This window comes from Clarias gariepinus, chromosome 18 (genome assembly GCF_024256425.1).
Source record: "Clarias gariepinus isolate MV-2021 ecotype Netherlands chromosome 18, CGAR_prim_01v2, whole genome shotgun sequence".
Taxonomy (NCBI): Eukaryota; Metazoa; Chordata; class Actinopteri; order Siluriformes; family Clariidae; genus Clarias; species Clarias gariepinus.
In genome coordinates, this window is record NC_071117.1 from 18,125,452 (window position 1) to 18,146,648 (window position 21,197).

At 40.1% G+C, this 21,197-nt stretch overlaps 2 protein-coding genes across 2 annotated transcripts; both read left to right on the top strand.

Moving 5' to 3' along the window:
- Positions 1 to 125: 125 nt before the first annotated feature.
- On the top strand, positions 126 to 5,221 carry LOC128506158 (ras-related protein Rab-20-like). Its single transcript, XM_053476467.1, has 2 exons — positions 126 to 577; positions 3,918 to 5,221. The coding sequence occupies exons 1-2, from the start codon at positions 388 to 390 to the stop codon at positions 4,445 to 4,447; spliced, it is 720 nt and encodes a 239-aa protein (XP_053332442.1). The 5' UTR covers positions 126 to 387; the 3' UTR covers positions 4,448 to 5,221.
- Positions 5,222 to 9,547: 4,326 nt separating this feature from the next.
- irs2a (insulin receptor substrate 2a) lies at positions 9,548 to 20,891 on the top strand. The gene is made up of 2 exons (XM_053476466.1): positions 9,548 to 12,966; positions 19,104 to 20,891. Exons 1-2 carry the CDS (start codon positions 9,780 to 9,782, stop codon positions 19,106 to 19,108), a joined length of 3,192 nt encoding a protein of 1,063 aa, XP_053332441.1. The 5' UTR covers positions 9,548 to 9,779; the 3' UTR covers positions 19,109 to 20,891.
- Positions 20,892 to 21,197: the final 306 nt, after the last annotated feature.

Genomic DNA, 21,197 nt, shown 5'->3' on the forward strand with positions numbered 1-21,197 from the left:
GTGTCACGTGTGAGTCCTCTGCTCTTCATGACAAGACACGTATAGGATTTTACGCAATATTTCAAGAGGTCATTTTCCCCAGCGCGTGCTTTCCCCAGTCCGTTTCCGGTGACGTCATTTCTTCAGAGGAGGGGAAAAAGTTTGTTTGAGTGAAAGCGGTGTTATTCCTCTGAGGGCTGTTGTGATAGGTGACTTAAAAAAGTTTTTATGACCCTTTGTGGGTTAGTTTACAAACACTCACACACACGCCGGGAGACTGCCGTGACCAAAGTTTGACGTGACGAGATATATTTTGGTTTTATTAAAAAAGAAAGGAAAAAAAAGACCCAACAACCCAAACTTAATTGTCTTATAAATCTATTCTTAACGTTATTAAATACTGGCGCGATGCCACCGGCAAGGAAAACGAGGAAGCCTGATATTAAGATGGTCGTTCTGGGAGACATGAACGTCGGCAAAACGTCTCTTCTTCATAGATACACGGAAAGGAGCTTTAAAGACACGCTGAGCACAGTCGGAGGAGCGTTCTTCCTCAAGCAGTGGGGACCCTACAATATCTCTATTTGGGACACAGCAGGTAAGTTTAAAACTTCTTAACATTCAGTTCCTCCTGTGTGCATTGATTTACACTAGAATTATCCACATTATGTGGATGGTTCTTATAATCAATTCAGTTTCAGCTTAAATGCTCTAAAATTATGACATTTCACAGGTATTTTAAACATTTATTAAAATGAAATGCTTATGTAACTGCTCGTGACCTTAATTGCACTGGAGAGTACAGTACATTTACAATAGATTACTAAGAATTATAATATTTATTTTAAGCTGAAACAATATTTTTAAGGCTGCCAAAAAGAAGAAAATTTAGAAAAAAAGTGTATAAAGTATATAAAAAAAGTAAATCTTTATTTATCTTTTATTATAGCTACCTCATTTTTTCCCATGTCAAACAAACTTTCGAATTGGGATTTAACTTGCATTGAATAAATTACTAAAACAATCAATAGAATTCAGCAGAAGTTAATATAGGAGAGATTGGCCTTTTTATTACTTTTTTTTTTTTTTTATTTAGTTAAACTGTAAAAAAATGGTTCATTCATCTAAAAACCAATTTGAGAAAAGATTTTAAAACATTTATTTAATCAAATAAGACGGCACACAATTTGTAAAAGATTTACGATACAGAAATGTCCACCTTCTTGCTTGATCATTGCTTCTTTATTATGAATTACTGCATCAGTGTGGCATGACATGCAGGCATTCAGGCATTATTGAAGACTAGATTGCTTTAATATCAGCCTTTAGCTCATCTGTATTATTGGGTCAGGTGTTTTAAATTTTTTCAATATCACCTATATCCCATTGGGTTCAGGTCAGGTGAGTTGGCTGACCAATCAAGCCCAGTAATATCATGGTCAGTGAACTAGTTAGTGATAGCACCTGCCCCATCGCCAAAACTAAGTCCTTATGGAAATTGAAATCAGTATTTCCATAAGGCTTGTCAGCAAACAATCAACATGCATAACCCATTAGTGGACTTGTAATCCGTATGATTGGTTTTAGATTAGCCTATATTGTGAGAATGTTATTGTGGACACTTCAAATTGACCTGCACTCAATGTGGAAGGTGATTCACCATAAACAGTCAGCCTTTTTAGACTGTGTTTGTGTTACTTTAAACATAGATATTTTTCAGTTATAATATCCTAAACTGTGGTTCAGTAATGGAGTCTGTTTCAATATCACCCCCACATTGGACTATCTATTTTCCTCATTAAGGTTTTTTTTTTTTTTTTTGGCCTGTACTTTCCCCCTTATGTACATGCTACAAAAAAAGAACCAGAAGCATATCCATCTTGCTGTATAATAGGCAAATTATGCAATGATGGAAATGTCAGGGTCAAGAAATTCTGCTTTCACATGTCCATATGGGGAATTTACAGTGAAATAGACTAGAAGCACTGATATCAAATTGTAATCAAGATGTATCTTAAAAAAATGTCAAAAGCCATACAGACTAAACAAATGCCTGACTTTATTCTAGTTTCATATTTTAATGCATAACTCCAAGCTAAAATGAGACTATAAAGTAATTATAGTTACCTTAGTATGTAAAACAAGCAACTATAATTTGACTGGTATGATTTCTGTGAGTGTTTGTGTGAGAGCTTACATGTTTACATCTTGCATTCCTTTTTTGGTATCTGATCAATGTGTCTATCAGTCTTAGGACAGTCTTAGCCTTGTTTGTGTAGTCATCAGTTATTTCATGTCCACCACATTTAAGCTTAGAATCTGTTTATTCTTTGCTTCCTTATATTTATTTTTAGCTTCTGTACTCTATTGATTAAAACGTGTTTAACTATTTATGATAAGAGAATTAAATGAACCACTTTATTTTCATTTTAGTGTAATTAAGTTCTGTGAAAAGCTTCTGGAAAACATTGAATTGATGAGGTAGAACCTAAAGGTCAAAGAAAGGGGTAATGCTTGTGTTTATCTGGGAAAAGATTTGGATGGCCTCAGCATTCAAACAAGCTTAAAGGCTGACACTACATACCTTATGGAGGAATACACCGTTCTATGTTCTAGTTTCGTTACAAATCCAATGAAATATTACAGGGCTTTTTTTAAAATTACAGCTTACAGATACAGCGTACCTGAAATAATAAAATATTTTCCTAAATCAATTAGAAAGGATTTACAATACAGAAATATTCAAATTCTTGGTCAAATGATTGTTTAGGGCTTCTTTTAACAAAATACTGCATCGATGTGGCATGGCCAGATTGCTTTGATAGCAGCCTTTAGCTCATCTGTATTGTTGGGTCAGGTGTTTTTTATCTTTCTCTTGATAATACACCATAAAGGGTAAGGTTAGTTGAGTTGGCTTGCCAGTCAAGCGCCGTAATATAATGGTCAGTAAACCAGTTGGTGGCAGTTTTGGCCCTGGACCAGATGGCAAGTCTTGCTGGAAACAGAAATCAGCATCTTCGTAAAGCTTATCCAATAGAGGGAAGCATGAAGTGCTCTAAAATCTCCTGGTAGATGCCGGTGTTGACTTTGGGCAGTGGACCAACACCAGCCGATGACATGACATTCCAAATCATTACCAACTGTGGCAACTTCACATTGGACTGCAAGCAATTAGAATTTTCTGTGGCTTTCCACGCTTCCATCAAACTCTAGGCAATTAATTTCCTAATGAAATGCAAATTTTTGCAAATTACTCTTATCTGAAAAGAGACCATGTAAGATGTTTCTCATGTTGTCTTTGATTCAGGGGTGGCTTAATATTAGAAATGTAACAGTTGTAGCCCATTTCCTGAAGACATCTGTGCGTGGCTCTTGATGCGCTGACTCCTGCCTCATTCAACTGCTCTCAAAGTTCGTACTGTAAATTGGCTTTGCTTGACAATCTTCTTAAGGCTGCAGTCATCCCTGTTGCTTGGGCACCTTTTCCTACCAGACCTTTCCCTTCCAGTTAACTTTCCATGACTATGCTTTGGTGTAGCACTCTGTGAACAGCCAGTCATCTCAGCAATACGTATACTACGGGCATAGTCATTTACTCAAACACAAATTGAAATCTTCTATTTTGAGACATAAAATTTTTGATTTTCATGAACTGTAAGTTGTAATTATTAAAAGTAAACGATAAAGGCTAAAAATTTTTACTTGGAATACGAGTTTAAATTTTTAAATACAATTTTATAAATTAAAGAAATATTTTTTACACAAATTGAATTTTTTTAGATGCACTGTACATTGTTGTACATTATTACTTCAACAAATTCATGTTTGTTTCTCTTGTCCAAATTCATAAAACAGAGATTTCTGTGTTATTAAGCCAGAAACATAATTGCGAATTTGCTTTGAATCTTGAACTGACTTTAATCCCACAAAATTTTCAGGTCGTGAGCAGTTCCATGGTTTGGGCTCCATGTACTGTCGTGGTGCATCAGCCATCATCCTGACGTATGATGTAACCAGCTGGCAGAGCCTGATGCAGCTTGAGGAAAGGTTCCTGTCGCTCACTGACTCGGCCAACAGTGACTGTGTTTTTGCCATTGTAGGCAACAAGGCTGACCTGACTGACTCCTGTGCACAGGTTACTACCACTGAGGACACCCCAGCAGGCCCCAGCCCCCCACACACGCCTACTGTCCGTAAGCAAGTGGCACAAGAGGATGCCGTGGCGCTTTACAACCGCCTAATACGCTACAAGGCTCTTGACACACACATTCTTCCACGTGCTGAGGATATGTGCTTTGAGACAAGTGCAAAAACAGGCTACAACGTTGATTCATTGTTCGAGACACTATTCGAGTTGCTGCTGCCTTCCATCGTCAGAAAACAGGAGCAAATGCAGACAGAGTCAGATACTGTATGTTTGGACGACCTTCGGGAAAATGAGAAAAAGAAAAGTGAATGTTGTGTGTGAAGAATACTATTAGATACTTGAAAATGGGTGTCATGCAGGTTTCTTTGAAGAAATGAATAGTAGTAAATCAAATTGATGACTAATTAATTCAATCATGGAGATATATCGCCACTGAAGCATGATAAAGTCAGCTGACTTGACTTTATGATGCTCTAGCTTGGCCCAAATCACAATCACAATTTTTGCATGAAAACTATGACAACTGACTTCAGTGTCAGTGATTGCGGTTTGTGTGTTTATCGTACGAGTTACTCCTTCTGACTCCTTTGCTTGAGATATCCGTGTCTTTTGGGGAAAAAAAAGTCTTAGCATTTGGATGTATAAAAAAGAGATATTAGGTGTCGCTGTAGATGCTAGCTGTGGCTTGGCCTTTTTACACCAGTCGACATTGTTGACATCCTAGGACATAAAGAAGACTTAAGACTGCTGACCTTAGATATCAGCCTGAACGGGGCACAGTATTTCCTGTTACTGTGGTTTGTGTCAAGACAAGTCTATGTTAACAGAATTTATTGATTAAGGTTGCTCTTTATTTACTCTGCCATAGATGCTCATACTCTGCAGCAGGTTCTACAGTGGCACTTATAGGCTTGAATGTGTGCAAATCAGGTTTATTGTGTATGGTGCCTGTTTTAGCATGTGCCACCCCTTACATTTCCCTGTTTTAAGGCATTTTATTCCATTAACTGTACTGTGAAAAAGATTTATAGGATTTTATATATTTGCACTGTATTATAAATTAAAATAAAAGCTATGTAAATTATGTTTACCTAATTTGGACCCTGTGTTGAGATATCTTCATATATTTCAATTTGTTTTTAATTTGTTAATGAATGTTTTCACGTACACACCAGTCACGTCAGTTTGTCCTTTCTTTAACTAGATGTCGTAAAAACTATAAAACACTGCATACCACCCGGAACCGAATTATATTAAACATCTAAGATATCAGTAGCTGCTAACTATTTTTTCAACATCATTATTTAAGCAACCACCTCCTTATTCGTTGCTACATAGGCTATACACCTATGTCTGACACTATAAAGCTATTCCAAAAGCTTATTTTTAAAAGGTCACGAATCTTAAGGCAGAGTCGTTGTCACAGTCATGTACAAAGTTTACAGTAGATATCCATGCAGTACAGTGTACATCAGCAACAACTGACCGGTATCACTTCTCTTTTTGCTGTCTACAAACAGCCTTTGAGTCAACCCAAGACTTTGATTGTACAGAACAACAGACTGGTAAAATGGTGCACAACACAGGTCTGATAGTAAAAAATGCCTTTATTTCTCTATATAATCTCCTGCTTCACGAATTTACTTATCCCAGCATTTCACTGGTGCTTGCACGCCATAAAAGTAGAAAGTTTTCTCAGTACACCAAGGCCATGATCACAGCTTGCTTCACATTTGAAACTCTGGCCTCCCAGGAACTCCTTTAATAGAAAAATAACATGTGGAAAATCACTTGGAGAAAGGTCAGGACTGTAGGGGGGGAGCAAAGTTCCTGTAATGTGCACATGGTGTTTGTAAATGTGTATAGTTCCCATAGTTGTTTCACTTGCAAAATGACTGAATGAATCATCAGTTATTGCAAAAGTGCTGGCCTTGGCTAATATAACAATCTGGAATGTACTGAAAAAGAATAAAAACCACTGAACACACATAACAGGCAGGCCAAAGAAAATAACAGCTGTTGTTGACAGAACCATCGTATAATCTCTTGCTATACCATAACATGCAAACCACCCATCAGCAGTAAAAAATTGGAAAACCAGATTGTGATGCATTAAGAAATACAGAGTGGAAGTCAATTAAACCATCAGACCTTACTCCAATTAAGCAGCATTTTACATCTTGCAGAGGAGACTAAAGGCAGAAAACTCCACAAAACAAGCTGCGGTACAAGCCAGGTAAATCATCACAAAATGTAATGTCAGCTGATCACCAACTTGTTGCAGTTATTGCACATTAGGCATTCACAAATTAATCCATAGCCAGGAACCTATGCCAGGAGACTTAGAGCACGAGGCGGGGTACACCCTGGATGGGTGACAATCCAAAGACAGGCACACACACTCACACGCTCATTCACTACGGGCAGTTTGGGAACACCAATTTACCTGATCAAATCTACACATCTTTGGACTGAGGGAGGAAACCATTGTACTTGGAGGAAACCTACCAAGCATGGGGAGAACATGCAAACTCCATAACTCCATGCACATTTATCCGAGGCAGGAATTGAAACCAGACTCTGGAGGTGCAAGGCGAAAGTGCTACCACGAAGCTACCCACTCACTCACTTATCTTATATACCATTTTATCCTGTATTCAAAGTCGCGGGGACCTGAAGCCTATCCCAGGAGGCTTAGGGCACAAGGGTACACCCTGGACAGGGTGCCAATCCATCGCAGGGCACACACATACACACACACTACGGGCAATTTGGGAATGTCTAACCTGCATATCTTTAGACTGTGGGAGGAAACCGGAGTACCTGGAGGAAACCCAAGCACGTGGAGAACATGCAAATTCCATGCACACAGGGACGCGAATTAAGACTGGCTGGGAATCGAATGCAGACCCTGATGACAAAGCTACCATCCTGCCTTATTTATTAATTTTTTTTATTGTGGCACCACCCAGAAGAGTGTTTTTTTAAACATGTGTCATATATTAAATGAACAAACAAACAAAGTAACTAATTAATTAATGAATTAAATCCAAATAGATATGCATAGCAGTATGGAATAAACTTTATATTGTAACTATATATAATTTTCTTATGATGACTTATCACCTAATCTTTGCATGCATAATCATAATCATATAGAGAGACAAATATTATTTCATACAATATCTTAGTTGCTTCCACAAATGACCACTTGGCTGTACTGTTTGCCTTTATTTCTCCATTTCCAGAACGTTCTTTTTTTCACACATGGACTTGCAATAGCTAAACAGTAGCACTTTTCCAATGGGGAATTAAGGGGTCATGATGACATATTTGATTGACAGTCTTAGCAGCAACAGGTATCATTATAGGTAAATATAGGGAAATGCTTAATTAAACAGAGAAAAAGTGCAAAAATATATATATTTAAAAAGTAGTAGGAGTTGAGCAAGGAGTAGCAATAGAAGGTGGAGGAGTAGTAGCAGTTGAAGTAGTAGTAATACTAGGTGTATTAGTAGTAGGAGAAGGCAGCATGGTGGCATAATTGTTAGCATTGTCCCCTTGCACCTCCAGGGTTAAGGTTCAATTACCACCTCTGGTCTGTATGCATGTTCTCCCTGTGCTTGGTGGGTTTCCTCTGGGTGCTCTGGTTTCCTCCCACAGTCCAAAGACATGCAGATTAGGCTAATTGCCGTGCCCATAGTATATGAATAAGCATATAATTGTGTATAAGTGTGTGGGTATTGCGATGGATTGGCAACCGGTCCATGGTGTACCCCGTCTGGTGCCCTAAGTCTCCTGGGACAGGCTATATACAGGATAAAGTGTTACAACCGATGAGTGAGTGAGTAGGAGTAGGAGTGGGTGGAAGAGTAGGGAAAATTAATAATAAATAATAAATAATAAGGGAAATATGAATATGGGCATTGCATAAATATAAATATAGACACTGCCCGTTTTCTGGCCATTTAAGGTGTCAAGTAAGTGGATGATCATACAGATCTGTTTTGTCAGTTTTTTTTTCCTGAAGCAACCTAACCCTGAGCAGCGTCCAGCATCTTTCGCCTAATGAGTAAAACCAGAGATGACGTAAAAGCGCTTTCCGTTTGTAACGGTTTTAACGGTAGCTGTTTTGTTTTTTAAGTTCGCCTACTCCAGTTATTACAGCACACACCGCCAACATGACTGCGGTTTTCCTGTTCATGGTTTAATCCGGTTATCAGCTTGTGTCACACCGAGTTTAAATTCTTGTCCTGAAGCGGACAGAGTAACAAAAACAGCCGAAGGTCTACTTGGGAAAGATTGGGGAAACACCGTCTTATATGGCCATGCGGTGGCGTCATTTCCGTCTTGATTTTTGTATTATTAATGTAGTGGAATAGTACTGAAAAAATAAAAATAAAAACGCTATATTCAGGAATGTGTTTCAGACACGGAAAGTGCATAAAATGTGAAACGTCTCGTTTTATCTGCATCAGCAACGTTTAGCTTTCATATTAAGACCATGTTATAAATGTATTAAATGACTGCATGCGCGCAGAAAAAACGGAACTGTTACGCTTCCGATGGATTTATTACTTTATTGACTTTAACGGGCACGCTTAATGAGCGCCGATATAGCCGACGGTATAAATAACCGCAGCGCAGGAAGCGCGCGTCGGTGCTGCTAGACACACGTACACCCGCGCGCGCGTAAAAATAGGCGTCACGAGCTCTTGTTTACAAGCGAGACAGCCACTGTGAGCAAGCTGTGCAAAGAAAAAAAAACAGGATAACCTTTTTTTAATCCAGACATCCAAAATTTCTCATCCTTGTTTTAATGACATAACGTAACACTTGTGATTTATATGTTTTATTTATATGCTTCTTTTATATCCTGTCATTTTTTTGGTTCTTAGCTTAGCAATAGTAACATTTGGTCAGTTCTCATATTATTCTGTCTCAACTGACTATATGTAAGATATAACTTCGTGTCTCTGTTGCTACTGGATATCTGGAATTTTCTTCGGGATCAATAAAGTATCTATCTATCTATCTATCTGCACGACAGACTACGCCACAAATGTGGTTTAGGTATTTAAAGAAAAAAAAGAGAGTTTTTATGGTAGCTGTTTTGGATATTTTTACTTGTGCACATCCAGTCTGACGAAGAAACGCATCACACACAGTGTGTACAGTACAGTAAAACGTGTCATTTTCGCAGTGTATTCAAATCAGGGCTGAGGGAGGGAGCGGTTTGCTTTGCGCGGGGGGGATTCGCCTGTGCCTCCTGCGCTGATTGGCTCATCCAAACGTGAATCTTTTTTCGCCGGCCAATGAGTCCAATGAGCAGTCACATTCTTTGGATTGACAGTCACGCCCCGTAGACGGTTTGCACCGCCTTATATGACTGTGTGTTTTCCTCCCTGACTAAAGCTAGGATGTGTGTAAACGTCACGCGTTGTTTTTCTCTCATATGAGTTCAGTCATTCTGAAAGCGGCGTTACTTTGTAGCGAAGCGGCACCGCGCTCTCCTTCAAGCAGCGCAACTCTCTGTTTTGTTGTTTGTTTAGTTTTTTTTGTTCGTTTCTGGAGGGATTCAAAATAAATAATACTAATAAAAAAAAAAACAAGTTGCAGAAAGTGAATGTGAATATTATCCCGAAGCTCCAGGATGGCGAGTCCGCCACAAACGGGAGGGAGCTCATCTTCAAACGTCAACATGCATTCAAACAGCGTCAGGAAAAGCGGATACCTTAAAAAACAGAAGCATGGACACCGGAGGTTTTTCGTTCTGAAAGAGCAAAGTGACTGTTCACCGGCAAGGCTGGAATATTACGAGAGCGAGAAGAAATGGAAAAACAAATCAGCTGCGAAAAGAGTCATCTCTCTTGACTCGTGTCTGAGCATAAACAAGCGCGCAGACGCCAAACACAGGTACCTTATAGCTCTGTATACCAAGGACGAATATTTTGCTGTAGCCGCTGAAAACGAAAACGAGCAGGAGAGCTGGTACAGGGACCTCACCGATTTGATGAGTGAGGGAAAAGTGTACGACAGCACAACGACCAACTCGGCGTCCTCTTTAGTGGGCTTTGACGAGGGTAATTACGGTATGATCACTCCAGTGAACGCAGCTTACAAAGAGGTATGGCAAGTGAATTTAAAATCTAAAGGACTTGGACAGACTAGAAACATCACAGGAGTCTACAGGTTGTGTTTATCAGCTCGGTCGATTAGCTTTGTGAAACTTAACACTGAAGTTCCATCTGTCAGCCTGCAGCTAATGAACATAAGGCGATGTGGTCATTCGGACAGCTTTTTCTTCATTGAGGTTGGCAGATCTGCCTCTACGGGACCCGGCGAGCTCTGGATGCAGGCAGATGATTCTGTAGTGGCACAAAATATTCACGAAACCATTTTAGAGGCTATGAAAGCGATGAAAGAGTCATCAGAGTTCAGACCACGTAGCAAAAGTCAATCTTCAGGCTCCAACCCCATATCCGTACCCACCCGACGTAACTTAAACAATTTGCCTCCCAGTCAGACAGGGCTGGTAAGGAGGTCAAGGACGGACAGTGTGGCAGCCACATCACCTCTTAATAAGTTTACGTCCTGTTGGATACGCACAGCCAGCGAGGGTGAAGGTACGATGGCGAGGCCGGTATCCATGTCGGTATCAGAAAACGGCAGCCCTAATGTCCGGAACCACATGAGCAGGTCCAACACTGTTTCTGTTGGATGCCGTACCTTTGAAGCATCACTTCTCCATCACAACCGATCATTGTCTATGTCTGTGCCTGTAGCTCATTCACCTCCATCGCCCATAAGCCCACTGAGTCTGTCCTCTACTAGCATGAATGGCTCTACCTCCACCTCAGCAGTACACAAACCTTCAAGTTGCAGTGGCTCTGTCTCAGGGTCACCTAGTGACACTAGCTTTCTGTCATGTGATGAGTACGGGTCCAGCCCAGGGGATACGAAATACAACGCATCCAACCGGAGCAACACACCTTCATCCTTTTCTGGGACACCTCCTTCACGTGAAAGCACTGATCTCCATGGTTACATGATGATGGAGAGTCCCTCAACCCACTCATTAAATAAGATTCAGGCATCCAGCAGAGACAAGCTGGACTTTGAGAAGTTATACAGGAAGAGAACATACTCCCTTACAGCACCACAACAACCTAGGACCCCCTCTCAGCAGTCATCAGCCTCACTTGATGAATATATGTTAATGTGGGCTGTGTACGCTAATGGTCACTCAGGGCAGGGCGCACACTCTGTTTCTCCAAAAGTTTCATATCCTGAGGATTACGGAGACCTTAAAATTGGTTTTAGCAAGAGTTCTGTGAATAACCAAGGTGATGATGGCTACATGCCCATGACACCAGGTCTGGCTCTACAAGGCAGCAAAAATGACTCCTATGTGCCCATGAGCCCCATGTGTGTTTCTGCGCCCAAGCAAATCATCAATCCCAGATCCCACCCTCAGGCCACAGGTAGGCAAGGCACAAGCAATTCTGCCAGCATTGGATCACTGGATGATAATGGTTACATGAGGATGTGGTCTGGCTCCAAATCCTCACTGGAGAGCACTGATGTCAGAGAGGGAAATGGGGAATATGTAAACATGTCGCCTGTTGATCCATGTGTCTCAGCAACTCCACCAGATTATTTCCCTGGAGGGTGTGCACCAGCACAGCGACCCTGTTTCATGTCAAATTCTAACAAACATGAATGTCCTAAAAGAGGAGAGGACCAGTATGTTTTAATGTCCCCTCAGGGGCATAAACGAGTAGAGGAGACAAAATGCAATGCCATGTCTATGGTAAACCCTGGGCATTCGTTGTCCAGCCCCTCCACCTTTCTCCCACTCAGGCATAGTCGGAACGATGGACTGTTTCACAGAACACGAAACAGCAGACAAAACAGATTATCTCTGGACACTTTAAAGATGCTCCCAAGAATGAACGAGCATCCCCTCCCCAGCGAGCCAAAAAGCCCAGGGGAGTATATCAACATAGACTTTAGTGAACCTGCACGGTACACTTTGCCTTCTGGATCAGTGGATAGCCAGGCTTCGTCACCAAGCCTTGGCAGCATGAGAAGATCCCCACTTTGTGACTATATGAACATTGACCTGAACTCACATTCCCCCAAGTCAGAAGGAATCCTTGCTAATTCCCTATGTGAAATCCCAGAGTTCACCAACTGTCCATGTTCATCTGATGAGGGACCGTACATCTCTGACGAGCAGAACTCCTCCTGTTCACCTTGCATCACGAAAGACGATTACGCTGAGATGAAGTTTGATGATGCACGCATGTCCCCCTCCATCATCATGGAGAATGGTGAAAGCGAGCCGGCTAGCCCCACTGATAGGCTGCAGCGGCTTACTCTGAGTGACAATAGCATCCCAGGAATAGGAGCATTCCTCTTAGCCAACACCACAGTCAACCCAGATGGAGAGGCAAAAGTGATCCGAGCTGACCCACGAGGTCGAAGAAGGCACAGTTCAGAGACCTTCTCGTCCACCACCACTGTAACGCCGGTATTTCCATCTTTCGCTCACAAGTCCAAGCGGCATAGTTCTGCCTCTGTTGAGAATGTCTCGGTCCGCAGCAGTGAGGGTTCCGATGAGGAATCCGGCAGCCCCATGTGCAAAGAGACTTCTGCTGGGTTCCAACACGGTCTGAATTATATCGCCTTAAACCTCATGGAAAATAGAGAGTTTGGAAAGTGTGAAAATATGATGGGATTCAAGACTGTTAGCTCCTGCAAAGGAGGAATAAATGGTCTACACGATAGCCCGTATGTTTTGCTGGGATTCAAGGAGACAGTGGCCACTGTAAAAGGTGAGTTCGATGAGATGATGTTTTGTAATAGAGGTAGTTTGTAAAGCTTCTAAGTTTAGAGATAGTAGTCCTTACCACAAAGGAGACATCTTGCTGATCATTCAGATTATTCTTTTTTCATTTATGCATGAAACATATGTTTACATACGAGAGCTATATTGCTAACAACTCTGTGAAAGAAAAAATCAGCTTGTCGTTTTTGTTTTGCCTCCTCATGCATATCCTGTATTTAAAAGTGCACATTATGTTACTCTCTTTAAGTGTATATTTATCTTTAATTATAAGTATACAATTATGTTCCTGTGGAGATTCAAAGTAAGCTTACAATTGAAGTGAACTGTAGTTTTACACTCATGAATTATTGTTCACGTTCATAACATTTTCTATCTAAAAGGGGAAAAAAAGGTGTGTGGCATGTGTGTTTTAAAAAAGGCGTGTTTAAAATTTCCTAGGAAAATGAAAAAAGGGGAGATAAGAAAAACAGCACATCTGAGAGCATTAATGCGTAATGTGTTCTGTGATTATGCAATGCACTGTGGATTCAGCATAGCACTTGTGTTCTAAACCCTTCGCTTTGGCTTTGCACAGCGAGACCTTGTTATTGACCGAGAGAATGTGTTTTTCACTCAGAGGAATTCCCTGGAATTTCAGACGTGCTGAACGTGACGAAGCGCAGTGCCTGTGTGCAGTGGTAAACAAACTGCGTAGCACTGCAGTTTAAGGGGAAAATGAGCTCATGTTTTGCTCTTTTTTTTTTTTTTTATCAATGAAGGATTCAAGAATCGTGATATCACACAGAAGGGTGTTTCAGTGCTTAAATGAGAAGTCTTTGTGTGGTGCTGAATTATTTAAAAAGCTTTGACGGTGAAGGGAACGTGAGAGTGGTGTTCAGAAGCAAGAGCCAACGTGAGATTGTTGTTTTGAAGCTCGAGCTCACGTGTCCAGGACTGCCTTCATTCTCAGTGTGCTTGTTTTTCAAGAAAATGCTTTCTGTTTTACTTTATCCTGTAGCTCAGAGTGTCCCATGTGGTACAGACATCCAGTACTTGCAGCAGGAAAACGAGTACTGATAATTTGCCTAATTATGTGTGGGTGTGTTTGTGTGCCATGCAGTGCTCTCACATGCTGGAGCAATATGCTGCGCTGACTAATGTAAGTGCCTGGGGCCTTTCACCAAGCATGCTGTGTTTGCATGTGGCTTCACACACAGCCCCACGTGTTGAACACCACAGCACGTACTTCAAATTGTTTCCATCCTCCTCTGTGTTCATTTTATAACGCATCTAAATGCAGCTGGGCAGTGACCCGTGAAGGTAAGGGTTTGTTAACGTCGAAAAGGTTTTTTTCTTTTTCCTTTCACAGAGTTGTTAGGGATGTACATAATACTGGGAGTGAAATAGAAAGAGAAGGAATTACTTGTTTACGCTTCGTCCCCTTCACGGACATATTAAACCTGGGGAACTTTGATGTTGTTATCAGGTACTGATAAGGTGTTATGTTTGGGAACATGTGAGATATGAATATGCACTAGGATTGGAGCCTCTTATTTTTCATCTTTCTTACATCATTTATATCTCTGGTTTACAAAAAGGAAAACAAGAGCCTATTGGATCAACAGTAAGAGGGAGGAGAAGTGAAATGACTATATGTCATGCTATTGGCTGTGCAGGTCTGAATTAAGAAACAAGATGGTTGTGTGCCTTTTTTATTTCCTGATTATCAAAGTGCCGACTGTTTGACTTTTAGTCAATGCTTTTGTTTTTAAGGGTTTGTGATAAGGTGCAGATAAAGGGCCAGAGTGCCCTATAAATAGAAGGAAATCGATTTAGAGCTTTTTTAAAAGATCTTAACACACCAAAACAGGCTTCAGAGAAGGTCAGACCAGGTTCTCACTTTGCAAATTTCTTTCCTGGGGTGAATCCAAGTCAATTATGGGCAGTCCTAAAGTGACATTGTTTGGAGGTAAAATAGTGTTCCAGTGAACAGCTTGTTTGTGAGTTCACTTGAGAGTTAAATGAGACATTGCTTTTGGTTTAAGATGGAAAAAGCTTCAAATCAAGACCTTTGGGAAACTCTGTTAATCCACGTCATCCAGTGTGATCATTCTTAAAGGCATTTAATCACATTTATATAAGATATTAATATATGAGTTATAGTCATTTATAATTTATATTTAATAAATTATTATTTAAGCAGAAGAAGTAAACATTATAAAGTCCTTACAGAGAACACAAACATAGTGCAAAGATCAGTTTTTGTAATTATTACGTTTAATCCAGTTTTTAAATTCCAAATTGAATTGCTGCTGTTATTATTACCTGACCTTTGCCCATGATCTAAGCTCTCCTTTCATTCTTTCCTTCAAACATCACTACGGTCATTCAAAGCAAAGTGAGTAACCTTTCACCCTTCAAGTGGCCTCGTGTATCACGCGTGGTGTTGCCACTCATGTTGCACGTGATGTAAACTATATTGTTAGCCTTTTGTGTGTAGAAGTGAAACTGATAGAGTAAAAGGCCGAGGGGTCCCTAGAGTAGAAATCCTAGAGTAGTGTATAGACAGTTAACCAAACGCTCAAACTGTCACCCTATATCTTTCAGGGTTCTAGGGCCTCCTTGAGTTTGTGAGTGCGTGTGTGTGCGTTTGTGAGTGTGTGTTTGTGTGTGTGGCAGATGGCCAAGCAGGGAGATGTGAGTGTCTAAGTGCACCTGCTACTCCACTCACTTCGGCCTCTTATCAGGCATGGCAGCAGCACAGACAATACACTAATGACAGCACACCATCTGCTTCGGCCCCAGGACAGGGGTTAGTTGAAAGTGTCCCTTAGAGAATCTGTAGCTGAAAATCTGTAGTAGAGGGACTGTAGAAGAGAGGCAGGGAATTTAAACAAACTAACTAATTAATTCATTAATTAATAAAAGCAGAATTCTCTCTATAGCTGTTTTTAATGAATACAGAGAGAGAGAGAGAGAGAAAGTGTAGCAAGGAAAAGGAAATGTGGTAAAACCATTCTGAATAGAAACATAAATGCAAGCACACAGACACGTAGGCACTGGATCTGTTTTGCTCAAGCTGGTCAGGTTTCAGCATGGCACTCACTCACCCCTGGCCTTAGAGGCGAGCAGCCAGCTAGAGCTGTGAGCATGCTCAGTATAGCAGCACCATCCCTTCTTTTGCATTCTTCTTCTTTCTCTCCCTGTCTGAATTCTCTGTCTGAATTCTCTCAATCCATGGCCTTAAACCCATTCTGACCTGTTGTTTTTCTCTTGAATTTCTCTTGATTTTTTTTCCCTCCTACACACATTCTCCTCCTTTCTCTCTCTTGCACGGATGCATGCACACACACACACACACACACACACACACACGCGCACACACCTCCCCCATCTCTTTCCCATTCCTTGTTTTCTTCTTCATGCCATTCATTTCCATTAGCACTGTTGGCCTGTGTGATTGACAGACAGACAGTTCAGAACAGACTGCCTGATAGATGGCTAATTTTAGCTATTTCAAGAGTTTTCTGTCAGATTAGACACGCAGACCGCTCAGTTGCATTTTAGGTGAGCATTTCTGTTCCATCCTTGTTCTCTTGGACCTAATGTGAGACCTAAAATCACTACCTTTAACCCAGCCAGACAGCTGATTATCTAATATGCATTCAGTATTTTCAGACTCTTCCCACCCTGTAAAGCCTCAGTGGCTAAACTAGGCCGGGATGTTCCCAGCTAAGATAACGGCAGCAACACATCAACATTACCCACAATTAGACTGGGGCATGAGAAGGAGATTATGCTCAAGGGAAAGCTGGGATTAGACATTGTTCAGCAGCTTTTGGTGAGGGAATAAGAGGCGTTTACACACACGGACATGCTCGAACTCCGGCAGGTCCAAAACAAACCTGTCCTCAAATAGACCCTATACCCAGTGCAACACTGAGTGAGGTAGATGCCAACTGATTTTGGTTAAGTCTGCATGCTTGCTGGGAGTATAAAATTCAGGTTTAGACCTTCATTCTTCATAAGTCTAGATCCATCATTAAGGCTATTGCACAGTATGATTCCTGGAGGAGCCAGATGGCATCTTGCTCCTCAGCCAGAATAGTTTGACATCTTCACCCAAAAAGACTTAAATTAGCAGATATGCCATTTCATGCCATGCATATGCTGTTTACATGGCTGTCCCTTACGTAAATGCTCTACTTTTTAAAGCGTTCTTGGTTGGTCTCCTTAAAAGTGATCCTGGTTAGAAGTCGACCCTCCTGTTTGTAGTGTAGATGCCCATCAAAATGTTTTTTTGGCAGCTGTTAAGAGATAGTTGCTGTCTGAAGAAGGTTCCATTTAGTGAGCTGCTCAGTTTTAACCCGTCCAGGGGTTGCTTAATTGTAGGCAAAGCAAAAAAGGTTGAGTGCTTAACATTCATTTCAAAGTACCACAGTAAATACTGACCATTGTAATTTCTGAAATGTTAAGCATATAATTATTTCCTTGCAGAGGGACCGCTGTAGACTAGTAGCAATGAGTGTTTTTTTTTTTTTTCAGGTATAACAAGTGGGCTTGGAGTGTATCATGATCAATGTTTGAACACTGTACATTATGTACTCAGGGTAATTATAGCTAGAGAGGGTTGAATAGTGTTTGAGGACAAACACGTAGCTGTGTAGGTTGTTTGAGGGGAAAAAAATTACGAGCTTAAGGATACCCCAGTCATTATAGAGGAATTGTTATACAACATTTTCCTTCAAGTGTCCATAATGGTGCCTTTATGCTACGTAATTGGCTTTGAATAGCTTTGCTCTGGGAAACTGCAGGTTGATGTTTAAGAAAAGGCCTTTCTTAATTGTCTCCTATGTATTCTACAAACATTTGACTGATTTTCCCACTTTTCATAAAAACGAGGCTAAGAAATATCTGGGGTAGGGGGTTAAAGGAAGATTTTCACATCACTCTTGGCCTGGTGTCTGCTCTTCTGAACCATCAGCAGTTTTGCAAAGGAGAATGCTTCCTAAGGGGCTTGGACCAGCTTTATGTGCCAGCTTTAGGGCCATCGAACCATTTCATAGTGAACAGCATTACAATAGCCTGCACTCTGTGGATTAATGCCTGGGCTGCTGTGTGAGGACACGTAAACTAGAATGGCCTCCAAAACATGCTGCATCAGCCTGATATGATGGGCAAAGTCTCGACTGGAAGCAGAAAAAGACTGGGTAATGAAAAATAGGTATATACAGCCCTGTTCAAAAGGGACATGAGTAAGTAAATAAGCAACAGTAAAAATAGAAAAGAAAGGTCAAGGGCTCGGCGAGCAAAGCTGATGATTAATTGCGTAGGTAAGGATGATGGCTCATAATAAGGGCAGCGGTTTCACACATTTCCTATAAAACCTGGATGTATTCTCTTTCTAGTCTGTTCTGCTCAGTACAAAAAGTACGTTTATGTCATGTACACACTGTAACCATAGCAATGCTCTCCAAGTCCTAGCTAGTATTGACTAATATTAGGCAAGTTTTTCTGGGTAACTAGCCCTTAACAGCAATGTTCAGTTTATTTATTTATTTATCTTGTGCCTATGTCTGTAAGCAACCTAACGGTTAGTTCTCTTGAGGGACTGTACAGTTATTTTGCACTTATTTGATCAGATTATGTAATTAATGCCCTCTGGAACCATCAGTCATCCTGCTGAGCCAGAGCTGGAGATTTTCCTTCATTCCTTTAGTCAGTGACCATAATTCCACTGGGATTAAAATGGAATTGTATTGGGATTAGTCCATCTATGGTGCCCAGTAGCTGACAAAGTTGATGTAAGTGCTGTCACTGCTCTCCCACTCTCATCCCCCATTTATGAGTGGGATTTAAACGTGACTGTGCATGAAAAGTTAATCCATGACATACACAATCTGTCTATAAGAGAAGTAAGCAGTAGACAATGGAAAGTTTATTTAAAAGATGTCGGGCCTTGACTTATGAGGGGCATGCATAGTCAGAAACATTGTACACACATTATTGCTGACTTTAGAGCTAACTCTAAATTACCGTACTGTCCATTATGTTTGGTCATATTTCTTATAGTAATGCTCATAAATCATATGATGGATATCTTTTAAATACTGTGTCTCTTTTTCTTTTCCCTCTCCCTGTCAGATTGATCACCTCATGCATACGCCCATGACCGGAAGCGGCGGCCGCCGCAGCTCAACTTTGCTGCTGTAGATGAACTTTGACCTTCGACCCTCACTCTGCGTTCCTGACAGAGTACATCTTGATCCTATCCAGGCTCTGCTCTGTCTATCAGGAACTGCAAATTGCTGCTCTATAGGTGACAACAGTCACAAACTTGTGTTGTGTTGTGTATGATGTATAGTTAATTTTTTATTGTTGTTAACACTTTAGTCGTATTTGGTTGGCCCTGGAGAAATGAATAGACTAAAGCCACACCTTATCACTCATGCCCTGCAAAAAAAATTTAAAAACACACCCAGAATGTCTAATATTTACTTACCAAACATACAGACCTCTACAAAGGTACATATTTAATGATTTATTTATTTCTAGTATAACAATTCACATTTATGACATTTACTGATTAGCAACAAAGACCCAGGAGACCGCTACATGTCCTACCTCAGGAAGAGTCTATTGTGGGTGTACAAAATTTAACCATAAAGCTGATTTATTATTTTATTATCATTATTATTCCAATCCAAAGCCTTACTGTTTCATTGATTTAGAATTTGCTGAAATATAGTAATGAGGACCTATGTAATAAGAAAGATCTAAAGATGTAAATTATATCTATCATATTTTTATACATGCTTATTTAATCTTACCTTGAATACGGAGTTTCTATATGAAAGAGGCCACTTATAATATAATTTGGAAATATGTCTGAAATATGCAAGTTAAACCACTTAATCAAGTGGTTGTTGCACATGACAATTGCCTACCTTCACAAAAATTAAGTATTATTTTTATGACCAATTTTATACACACACAGACATTATATAAAATGTATGTGTGTGCCTGTGTAATAAATACGTGCCCTATTATAATGTGTCCCTCACCACACAGGCCACACTTTATACCTCCACTTTTTCCTCCTGTCACTAGTGTATGGTGTGTGTAGTAACTGGTAGAAACACAGGCACTTCATGGTGGGTTGCCAGTTGTTGACAGGCGACACTGTGAGGGCAAGCAGCTCCAGATTGTAATACATGACACTTTTGAATGTAGTGCATGTAACTCATTTAGGATGTGTGCGAGGGAGAAGTAAACCAAAATAAACCCTGGTTGCCGTTGTTTATTTACCCCGTACAACTGTGCAAACTGTGCACAAAGATATTATTAGACAAGTATTTTGCTGAGGGAAAACTTTTGCTGAGATCTCTTCTGGCTGAAAAAGGATTAAGAACTAATCTTTAAAATAAATAGCAAAGCAAAATAACTAAACACAGAAAGCATTACATGTTTGACAGGTTGCACAGATGAAGTGCTTATTCTTTCAGCTAATATATACCAGAATTATAGATTTTTTTTAAACTATCAGACTTAACAAAGAGACACAAAAGACACCTTATTAAGCAATTCTGTAAGAAAAAAAATAGATTCAAAAAGAAACCATCTGTTCACCCTATTGATATGCAATATTTACACACAAAAAAAGGTGAAATTAGTTTACAAAAAGGAACCAAATGTGTAAAGACTCCTAATGTATTTGCTGAAAGATTTTACACAGAGATTAACTATTTGCTGTTTGTACATTTTCTTTCTGCCAACTTTATTAAACTTACATTTCAGCAGTATTCCTGGAGTATAATGGAGTAAAAATATTAATTAAACTTGCTGTGTCTTCCATTGTCCAGAATGTCATATCCTATTTGTTGTGATGTCCTAAAGCTATATTAAATGATCATTTAAAGTATCTTGGTAGAATATCTATTTTATTTGTGTTGAAAGAGGATAGGCACATGCAATAATTAAATAAACATTATCATTTTAAATCAAATGTAATTGTGTCCTGTTTTATTATTACCCGTTTAAAAAAAACGGCTTATATAAACAGAAGAAAGTGACATATCAGTTAAACAAACCGGGACTGCTGCTCAAAACAACACCGTCAGAGCTTATTAAAAGGACATAAACTAGGCTGGCGCGCAGCACCGGATATTGCCATGACTACACGCTCCGGGGCGAATAAAGGAAGGAACGCGATGTCCATTCGTAAACAAAGCGAGATGA